General features: G+C 40.8%; 1 protein-coding gene across 1 annotated transcript; it reads right to left on the minus strand.

Annotated features, from left to right (window-relative positions):
* Positions 1–259: 259 nt before the first annotated feature.
* On the minus strand, positions 260–8,551 carry LOC139570990 (polyribonucleotide nucleotidyltransferase 1, mitochondrial-like). Its single transcript, XM_071393406.1, has 28 exons — positions 8,320–8,551; positions 7,926–7,986; positions 7,769–7,843; positions 7,451–7,556; positions 6,125–6,174; positions 5,947–6,010; positions 5,810–5,857; positions 5,614–5,727; positions 5,292–5,478; positions 5,148–5,199; positions 5,001–5,058; positions 4,781–4,877; positions 4,562–4,664; positions 4,343–4,413; positions 4,201–4,237; positions 4,029–4,095; positions 3,836–3,925; positions 3,637–3,690; positions 3,423–3,532; positions 3,250–3,321; positions 3,099–3,162; positions 2,927–3,010; positions 2,760–2,843; positions 2,536–2,642; positions 1,227–1,282; positions 999–1,077; positions 773–820; positions 260–676 (listed from the first exon to the last, which is right to left on the minus strand). Exons 1-28 carry the CDS (start codon positions 8,463–8,465, stop codon positions 521–523), a joined length of 2,340 nt encoding a protein of 779 aa, XP_071249507.1. The 5' UTR covers positions 8,466–8,551; the 3' UTR covers positions 260–520.
* Positions 8,552–11,141: the final 2,590 nt, after the last annotated feature.

Here is an 11,141-nt window from a genome sequence, read left to right on the forward strand (position 1 = left end):
TTGAAAATGAATGGGAAGCGGTGTTTCACCGCGCGGTACCGCGTGCTAGTGTACACGGGGCGTTATTGTGGCAATATCGAAACCGACAGACCTGTTACATTGTCTGTCCTTGGCAAAAATATATATATACAATAATGCTGTTGATTTCAATAAATGATGCCAACTCTAAATATTGTAGAACTAAAACAATGAGTATGTAGAAGATTGGAATATGCCATCACGAGAGGTCACAGGTTTAAATCAAGTCAGCGTGAAACAATTACATGGTTAATTTACATATTTATTACACATTGTATAAAATAGATAAACAGAAACTGGCAGCATATAAACTCAAAATAGTATGGCCACCCATCTGATCTCATTGCTGAAATCAGCAGAGAATGAGAGTACATTAAGTGGTGCTTGAAGGATGTTGGTGAGTATCGAGAAACGGTAGTTCAGTGAAGTCAGGGTGAATGGAGAGTGTCCTAAAGATGCATGGTCATGGACAGTTGGTTACAGTCTAGGAGGACAAGGGGAGTCAAGAGGAGGTGCTGGTCGCTTGGCCATCCCCTGTGCCCATGGAGATGCTCTGTTTCTCACTCAGTGTCTTAACAACTGTTGCTGCTGGAGATTGTAACACCTTCCTCGAAAGCCTCATTCTACCATCTGTTGGGTCTCGCCCAAAGTATTTAACCTGTTGGCAAAGTTCCATCAGAGAAATAATGTTAGTTAAGAAATCAAGCAGATTAACAACTAAAGGTTAGAAGAATGATCCTACTGCAACACATACCTGAATCTGCTGTCCAACCTCTAATCCAAGAGCACTTGGGTGTTTTATCTGTACAAATTCAGAGTTTACAATTATTTCACTCTGTCAAAAATGTTATCTGAAACATAAATGACAAACAGAAAACAAGCCAACACATGCAGCCCTTTCCAAAATGGTAACATCTGTAAAACAATCTGTGTCGAGGGTCCTGTGAGCCCTGCATGGTATTCTGGGGCAAGACTCTTACCCGTTTGTGGTCCAGCTGAGAGTTATGGAGCAGAACAGCACTCATGTTGGGATATAGCTTCACCATGACACCAATGTCCCTGTGGCGGAAGGGAGACAGAATTGAAGCAAGTCATGAAGCTACCCATTTAGCAATCCAATGTTTAATCAGTCCTATGTTTAAAAACCACCGACAGTAGCTGCATCACAGATTAAACAGCATCCTCCAATAACACATAACATTGTGTACCTTATTTCCATGATGGTGGCAGTGTAAACAGCACCAAACTCCAGCAGCTGCTCTTGCTGCAATGCAAAAAATGTATCCTCAGATTCATATCAGTATTGATGTGGGTAAACATTACTTTTTTTGGATGATATAGAGTCTAGCCCTTGATCATGACTCTCAGTTCCATTACATTACACATAAGAGTCATTGGACGAAGGCGTCTTCTGGAGAGTTTTGTTAAGATCCCAGACACTCGCTCTGCACATTAACATTCATCGCTTGCGGTACGGTTTTGGAAGCATAAGGACCCCATCTTTCATAGGAGCGAGAAATAATTTTCAATACACAGGTTAAATTAGATCGTCTGAGCGTCTGCTAAATGACTTAAATGTAATGTAAATGTAAATTGATACACATCTTGATATGGTTAGGGTTGGTGTTCCCACATCTCTATGTTATAGAGCTTGTTTATTGAAAGACGGAAGACAAGAACACCTGTGTGTAAGCGCAACTCGGGAAGTGTAGCGGAAGTGTAGTTTCGTCGGATGGAGGCTCCCCTAGTTGTATGGATCTATACAAAACATTTACAGTAAGTGTTTTTTATTTTAAGGATTCTTCCTCGCTATGAAAGATAAGAGCCATATGTTTGAAAGCCATATCGCAGGCGATTATTAGAAAGGTTTCTAAATGTTAAAACACAGCGTCGGGATTGCAGTTCACATGAGGCAGTCGTGAGTGAAGCTAATGGCTGATACCTGTAGGGAGAAGGCAGACTGTCGCCTCGAGTTTGAGAGCCAATATAGAGCCCTTTTCTGTTACCCATCAAACGTCACGTTCGAGTAATGCGCGCATCCCAACATCAAAAAGCTCTGTAGCAGGATAGCCAACGTTGATGTCGGGACCTTGACAAACTTAACAGTAAGTGAGTGATGACCATGAAAACATGCAAGACTGATGGCTATAGCTATGTTCAACAAGTACAGTATATTATTTTTCTGGCCTTATCTAGCTCTATTTGTGATATTTCACCTTGCCTCGCTGGCTTGCTAGATAATCAATCCTCTGATGACATCTGCAATGTTGTAGACGATAACCAACTGATTACGTGTTTGTTAACTTGCACAAGCTGCATTTGAAGTTGCACGTGATCGTATCCACTGCTAGGTAAACAAAGAGGGTTTTAAAGACGAACAGCGCACAAAACTTTATGACGCGGCCGGGAAATGGGTCTATAGTACAATAATTGTAGTGAATCAAAATGCATTAAGGATGCATTAAGGAATGGTAAGAAATTAGGCAATACAGTGGAATCAGACTAGGTTGGACTCACATCATCCTTGCAGATTTCTGTGATGAATTCCTGGGCTTCATTCATGGCACCTGGAGTAGGTGCAAACACAGAGAAGGTCTCCTCGTCCACCTGGCTTATCGTCACACCTATCCAATGACACAGAACCTGTCATTTTCCCATACACTATGCACCTATGAAGAAAGCTCATGTGTCAGGGTTGACACAAATGGAGTTAGAATGTTTTTTAAAATATTAAATGTTACCTGTTTGAGCTTGTAGTCTGCGGAGGTTATATCCCCCTGGTCCGACAAAGCGTGCTCGTCTAGAGACAGGGACTCTGACATTCTCTGCAACAGACAGGAAACATTCCTTCAAAAGGAAATACATAAATGATGGGAATCAAATAAGGGCTAGACACCAAGAGTCTTACCGACAACTGGACCATTCTCCTTTCTTTTATCCCTTGGCTTGGCAATGGTCTTGTTCATGATGCCCAAAATCTCCCTCTTGGCAACTAAAGATATGAGAATGAAATGATTGGTGACTACGATATTTTATAGCGACACAAACAATATATTTCTGGAGCATGTCTTTCATTTCACCCGTGGCTTGCTGAATAGCCTCCATTACAAGTTTCAGAGGTAAGCCTGGAATCTTCACATCAGCCTAGAAGAAGGAGGCATACATTATAGCAAAAATAAATAGTCAAAATACGACAGAATAGCGAAACCACTGGACGTTCATCTACAGTACCTGTAAGGCATTGATACCCTTGTTTGTTCCTGCCAGTTTGAAGTCCATGTCTCCTAGGTAATCCTCTATTCCCTGTTGTGACAGAAAACACAAATAAAACAGTTCTACAGGGGATCCCATTATTACAGTACGAATGTAGGATTGGTGAGAAAAATACTAGTAATATTGGGTACCAGAATATCAGTCAATATTCGGTAGTCCTGGATTTCTGATGGCTTCTCTGGGTTTGCCTTGGATATGAGTCCAATAGCAACACCTGCCACAGCTGATGAAATAGGAACACCTGAAACACAAAAGTGCTACATTTCACTGCAAACAGAAGGATCATTAACAACATTTCCAAATGACGTTTTTTATTTTCCACTTCAAAAACATGAAGTACTGTACCAGCATCCATCAAAGCCAGACTGCCTCCACATGCTGATGCCATAGACGAGGACCCTGAGAGAATGAGAGTGCGTGAGAGAAAGAAAGAGCGGGGGCTAATCATACAGTCAATGAAATTATTAAGATTTTGCAACTAAGCTTATAATAAGTAATAGTCTAAAAATGTAGAAGCAAAATGGAAGTCATCCATAGATCTCACCATTAGACTCCAGAACCTCAGAGGTAACTCTAATTGTGAAGGGGAAGTCTTTGGGAATGACAGGTCTCAAAGACTTCTCAGCCAGTGCCCCTGTTACCATAGAAGCAGAATATGATCTAAATGGTCGCATCAATTTAATAACCATGCCACCCACACTACGCATGCGTCGTCTAATCTATACCAGCATACTAACCATGACCAAGCTCTCTTCTGTTCATTCCACTCATCTTTCCAATCTCATTGGTTGCATAAGGTGGAAACTGAAAAATAAATATAATTTCAGCCCATTCAGATGTTTTTTTGTGCAATACCAAACTAATAAGCAAATCCTTGAATCCTGCGTATTTGCAAAATGTGATACTCACCTCATAGTGAAGCATGAAATTCTTGTCTTTGACTCCACTGTTAAAAGAGAGCAACTAGTTTCATCTAACCTACATAAATCGCATTAACACTTGCTTGAAATTTGCTTTCAAGAGGACCGTAATTAATAATGTATAAGTTTACCTTAACGCCGTAGTAATGATGTCTGTTTTAATACTAGACTCCAAGGAGTCAAATGTTACAGAGCACAGAACCTAGAGAGAAAAGGCTTTGTTAAGTAGGCTAAAGATAGAATGACAAGCCACCCAAAATAAATCTGACTCCGCCAAAACTTTCCAATGTCCCCAAAATGAATAGGATGCATACTCTGAGCCTACATCTTTATAAACGCCAGGTCCCTACCTGTGTCTGTCCCCTCTGGAAAAGTGCAGACCCATGAAGGGGCTTAAAGATGTCCACCTCACAGGAAATATTTCTCAATGAAGTCAGGTCTCTTCCATCACACCTGTAAAACAAGGAAACTATTTTATTGTTCCAAACCACACAGTATTCATCAATCGCATATGTTGGTCATGTATTCATGAATATTTGCTAAATACTACTGAGACATGTTCTTTTTACCTCCTGTACTCGTTCAAAACCAGATTGCGGAAAACCTCTTTTGATACCATGTTGAAGGACTCCATCACCTCGTAAGGTTCAGCTTGAGGATATTTCTCTACAGAATACAGACATATGTAGGCGGTTAGACAGTAAACAACCACTCACAATACCTTGAAAGTTGCAAAAAGCATAACATTTGTAGCATAACATTTATTTGGTATATAGCAATGATATGTACCTTTTATTTGTTCCTCTGTTTCAAGCCTTACTTTATTAATGGCATCATCTCTGGAAATCTGAAAGGACATAGTAAGTTACTGATCTTAGTGAATGAAAAAGTACCACAAAAACATAATAGCAAAAACACCCAGACATAAATACTTACTTTGTCATGAGTGAAGTCTGTGAAAACAGCATAGACCTTTTCAGAGGCCAACCTGAAAGCAAAACCGTGTGCTGTCATGTTACCATCAATAAATAAAAACATGACAGATATGAGAAATATTAAAACAGAAATTTGATGCCTTACTGTCGCGCAAGCTCAATCATTTCCAGGGGAGCAGAAAATATTTTGGGAGGAGTGCGCTTGGACACCTTTGCTTCTCTGGCCATCTGCTGAATTGCCAGTATGATCTGCTGTGTGTGCTTCACACCAACCTTGACTGCATGACAGAAGTCCTGCTGCAACACATTCTCAGCAGAAGCCTCTATCATCACTAAGACACAAACAATACGTTTTTTTTTTTTACAGAGACTGAATATGACACACAATATATATCATAGAATGTTACAGTAAGGTAAAAGAGAGTCCTATAGGAAAAATGGATGTGCGATATAGATGGACTACTAACCCACTTGGCTGAGCGGTGCTCCAGCCACTATCAGGTTGATAGTGCTGGATGCCATTTCCTTTCGTGTTGGGTTCACCAGAAACTCTCCATTCACCAGGCCAATGCGCACTGCACCTAAACATCCACGAAACACAGACCATATGGTTAAAGCCACACACTGTGCAAAAAAAAGGACAGGTCTGTAAGAGATACTAACCAATGGGCCCATTCCAGGGAATGTCAGACAGGGATAGAGCAGCAGAGGCTGTAGGGATGAGAAATAGTTTATTTAATCACTGGATGTCAAACAAAGGTCATGTGACTGCTTCTACAAGGAAATCAATCTCTCCTCACCTCCATTAATGGCCAGTACATCTGGATCATTAACACCATCAACTGCCAACAGGTTACACAGGACCTGAAAATATACATAGCAGTATTACAATCAAGAGCATAGCTTGTAATAATAGTGTAAACATATCGGTAATGAGTCCATAAATGATTACAACATTAGCTACAAATGATGACTCACCTGAGTGTCATAGAAATAACCAGCTGGAAAAAGCGGTCTGATTGCCCTGTCTGAGGTGAGACAACAAAAAAGGATACAGTTAAAAGTCTGCTAATGGTATTTGTACTAATTAGAGTAATTGACTAGAGTAATTGTTGTGTTGTTCCACAAAATGAGTGCCTTTGATATTTTAATATAGATCACAAGGATCATTTAATAAATCAGATTATTAATAAAGACTTGCTAAAGTACTAAAATTCAACATTTTGATATTTACCACCCTTCACCCTCTGAATTCCAGGTAGATTTTAACCCACTTAACCCAAAAGTTATGACCATCATTGTAAAGCCCTAGTTATTTTGTTGTAATTTCTGAAGATTATTTATTTCATGTGATTAGCAATTCATTTTAAGGAGAAAAAAATAATAACAATAACTTTAATTTTAAGGTCAATCCTGTTACAGGGTCAGAGCTAGAATGCTGGTTCAGGTCGAGGTGAGGAGGATTATTTAAGACACTGTTTGAAGAGGTAGGGTTTCAGATGTTTTCAGAAGATGTCCTAGCTTCAGGGAGAAGCTGGTTCCACCATTGGGGTGCCAGGACAGAGAAGAACTTGGACTGGGCTGAGCGGGAGCTGCCCTCCAGTAGGGGTGGTAGGGCAAAAGGACCTGAGGTAGCAGAACGTTGTGCTAGGGTTGGGGTGTAGCGTTTGAGCATAGCCTAAGGTAGGGAGGGGTAGTTCCTCTTGCTGTTCCGTAGGTAAGCACCATGGTCTTGTAGTGGATGCGAGCTTCGACTGGAAGCCAGTGGAGTGTGCGAAGGAGTAGGGTGACATTTGAGAACTTGGGAAGTTTTAAAACCAGGCTGACGCCAGCATTCTGGCTAAGTTGCAGGGTTTTGATGGAACAAGCGGGGAGCCCAGCCAACAATGAGTTGCAGTAGTCCAGACGGGAGAGGACAAGTGCATGGTTTAGGACTTGCGCCTCTTCCTGTGTGAGGTAGGGTCGTACTCTATGGATGTTGTAGAGCATGAACCTGCAGGAGCGAGTCACTGCTTTGACAACAAGTACCCATTTCCCCTGTCATAAGGGGATTTATGGCCCATTTAAGATGAAATCATCAACCCTGTTACTATATTTGGCACTTAATAGGAACTCACTAGTCATTTTGTATTTAACCTCTTTAGATAGTAAAAAATAAAGAAAAAACGTTTTCCCATGTGCTCTTTATGACTTATGACTGTTAAAAATAGGCGAAATCCCCCCCACAAATTCACCAAGTTAGACATCTCAAAAGTCACCGCATTGGTGGAACTTATAGAATAGAAGTTAGAATAATCTTCTCACCTATTAGCCTACTAGTCAGAATCTCATTTTCAGTGGTGCCCAACTCCCGCCGCAGGTGGTTAGTGGGGATTCTACCAGCAGCAGCTGCTTTTTGCCTGTAGTCCACCTGTCAATCAAAAACGCACAGCTCTAGCCAAGGGACCTGAATTACTCCAAGGGACCTGAAAACACTATGTAATAGCCCAATACACCAAAGAGATCATTACACATAATGAACCATCCTGCATGGAAGACTAAAAGCAGTTTTTCAATATGTTTGAAGGGTATTAAAATAAATGAATATGACCCCACTTTAAAAAAACAGGAGCATTAACTTACCACTAAAGGCATAAATTGGGAGGGGGATGGTTTTGTTTTGCTGACAGCTGTCACCATCACTGTTGTATCCCCAAGCTGAATAAAGAGGTGGAATGCATCTGAGTAACTGGTTTGAACATCTTGTGCATATTCAAGTTGCAAACTGAAATATAGCTACCTGCACAACAGCCGACCCATCTGCAAATCTGGCAAGTTTCCCTGTTGAGATCTCAAGTTTTCTTTAAAAGCAGGGAAATCAGAAAACATCTGAGGTTAGAGTGAATTAATGTGAGTCAATCACCCATTCATTATCACAGCAATACAAATTTAGATAGACTCAAGACCGATAACGTTATATTCTAAATAATATTCCTTCTTATAAATATATCTGACTCAGACCATGACAATATGAAATCAACAAGTACACCCCTGCATTGAATAATGAACTTGAAACCTTGACCCACAGGCTTGACTGGTTGTTACTGTGTAACGTTATGTTATTAGCAAGCTATGAAGCTAGCTAACTACTAACTAGCTAGCCAACTAGCTAGCCAAGTCATACGTCAACTTACTTCTCACCGAAGTCCACTCTCACTTTTCGTATCGTTCCATGACTGTTCCAGACGCTTTGGTGGCACAACCGCACATTTAGTCGAGCCAGCGAGGGCCCAAGTCTCAGTAAATGTCTCATATTCAAGTAAAAGCTAACATTATACATTTTTGTGAATTGCACAGGTATCCTTTACACAATTTTGATGCGCATGTGGGCTGCCATTACAGTTCATCACATGCACGGAAGTACGTCAGAAATACATTTGTCCTGTGATAGGACCAAAGAGATATCGACAAAACAAGGCGTTTCAACATACCAGACCACTTCAGAAGTTCCCTCCTCATTTATAGTCCAAATTACATACAGTATATACACTACCGTTCAAATGTTTGAGGTCACTTAGAAATGTCCTTGTTTTTGAAAGAAAAGCACTTTTCTGTCCATTAAAATAACAACAAATTGATGAGAAATACAGTGTAGAGACATTGTTAATGTTGTAAATAACTTGTAGCTGAAAACGGCAGATTTTTTTATGGAATATCTACATAGGCGTACAGAGGCCCATTATCAGCAACCATCATTCCTGTGTTCCAATGGCACGTTGTGTTAGCTAATCCAAGTTTATCATTTTAAAAGGCTAAATGATCATTAGAAAACCCTTTTGCAATTATGTTATCACAGCTGAAAACTGTTGTTCTAATTAAAGAAGCAATAAAACTGGCCTTCTTTAGAATAGTTGAGTATCTAGAGCATCAGCATTTGTGGGTTCAATTACAGGCACAAAATGGCCAGAAACAAAGAACTTTCTTCTGAAACTCGTCGGTCTATTCTTGTTCTGAGAAATTAAGGCTATTCCATGCAAGAAATTGCCAAGAAACTGAAGATCTGGTACAAGGCTGTGTACTACTCCCTTCACAGAACAGCGCAAACTGGCACTAACCAGAATAGAAGGAGGAGTGGGAGGCCCCGGGTACACAACTGAGCAAGAGGACAAGTACATTAGAGTGTCTAGTTTGAGAAACAGACGCCTCACAAGTCCTCAACTGGCAGCTTCATGAAATAGTACCCGCAAAACACCAGCCTCAACGTCAACAGTGAGGAGGCAACTCCCGGATGCTAGCCTTCTAGGCAGATTTCCTCTGCCCAGTGTCTGTGTTCTTTTGCCCATCTTAATCTTTTCCTTTTATTGGCCAGCAAGATATGACTTTTTCTTTGCAACTCTGCCTAGAAGGCCAGCATCCCGGGGTGATCCCTGATAATGGGCCTCTGTACACCGATGTAGATATTCCATAAAAAATCTGCCGTTTCCAGCTACAATAGTCATTTACAAAATTAACAATGTTTACACTTTATTTCTGATGAATTTTATGTTATTTTAATGGACAGAAAATGCGCTTTTCTTTTTAAAAAAATGACATTTCTAAGTGATCCCAAACTTTTGAACGGTAGTGTATGTCAAGCTGCAAAATTACTAAATGCTAAACGTGTTTTTTCTCAAGAAACTAGGAGAAAAGGGTGATATTTGAATTTAGTTGTGTTTATTTATATAATGTGATTTTTGTTTGTACCCCACACAATCACGATAACCATGAAGTAAATGGAACTAGTACCTATTTCATGGGGATTTTTGAGTGGTACATAGCTAGCTACCTTATATAAACCATCTCTGTTACAGTGCTGTTTAAAAATGTGAACACAAGAGGGCGCTTTCTCCTCACAATAAACATGATGCCCACATGGCCCATGCCCCAATTATCTCTCCTTCCACCCAAAGTTTGCACTGTACTCCCCTTTGCCGATTTGAAAGAAAATTACTGGTATAAGAAATATTGTGGAAACTCCCACCAGCCCATGCCTCCGCCAATTCAATGCTTTTAGATTTGTTGGAAGTAGTGAACTAGCGCACACTTCAAATCAAATTGTATTTGTCACATGCGCCGAATACAACTGGTGTTGACCTTACAGTGAAATGCTTACTTACAAGCCCTTAACCAACAATGATTTAAGAAGTTTTAAGTTAAAAATTAAAAATAAAAGTAACAAATAATTAAACAGCAGCAATAAAATAACAATAGCGAGGCTATATACAAGGGGTACCGGTACAGAGTCAATGTGGGGGGGGGGCACCGGTTATTCGAGGTAATTGAGGTAATATGTACATGTAAGTAGAGTTAAAGTGACTATGCATAGATAATAAACAGAGAGTAGCAGCTGTTAAGAATTATTTTGGACCTAGACTTGGTGTTCCGGGTACAACTTGCCTTGCGGTAGCAGAGAGAACAGTCCATGACTAGGGTGGCTGGAGATTTTGACCATTTTAGGGCCTTCCTCTGACACCGCCTGGTATAAAGGTCCTGGATGGCAGGAAGCTGGCCCTAGTGATGTACTGGGCCGTACACACTACCCTCTGTAGTGCCTTGCGGTCGGAGGCCGAACAGTTGCCATACCAGGCAGTGATGCAACCAGTCAGGATGCTCTCGATGGTGTAGCTGTAGAACTTTTTGAGGATCTGAGGACCCATGCCAAATCTTTTCAGTCTCCTGAGGGGAAATAGGCTTTGTCGTGCACTCTTCACGACTGTCTTAGTGTGTTTGGATCATGACAGTTTGCAAGGAACTTGAAGCTCTCAACCTGCTCAACTTACAACCCTGTCGATGAGAATGGGGGCGTGCTCGGTCCTCCTTTTCCTGTAGTCCACAATCATCTCCTTTGTCTTGATCACTTTGAAGGAGAGGTTGTTGTCCTGGCACCACACGGTCAGGTCTCTGACCTCCTCCCTATAGCCTGTCTCATCGTTGTTGGTGATCTGGCCTACCACTGTTGTGTCATCGGAAACCTTGA

Source organism: Salvelinus alpinus, chromosome 3 (genome assembly GCF_045679555.1).
Source record: "Salvelinus alpinus chromosome 3, SLU_Salpinus.1, whole genome shotgun sequence".
In the NCBI taxonomy this organism is placed as follows: Eukaryota; Metazoa; Chordata; class Actinopteri; order Salmoniformes; family Salmonidae; genus Salvelinus; species Salvelinus alpinus.

What these genes read in the sequence shown, in the direction of transcription:
- LOC139570990 (XM_071393406.1), bottom strand. Translation starts at nt 8,465, where the DNA reads ATGTATAATGTTAGCTTTTACTTGAATATGAGACATTTACTGAGACTT. An exon ending in TCCAGAGGGGACAGACACAG is followed by an intron (nt 4,414 to 4,561) that starts GTAGGGACCTGG and finishes TTTTCTCTCTAG; the next exon opens with GTTCTGTGCTCTGTAACATT. An exon ending in ATCATTACTACGGCGTTAAG is followed by an intron (nt 4,238 to 4,342) that starts GTAAACTTATAC and finishes CTCTTTTAACAG; the next exon opens with TGGAGTCAAAGACAAGAATT.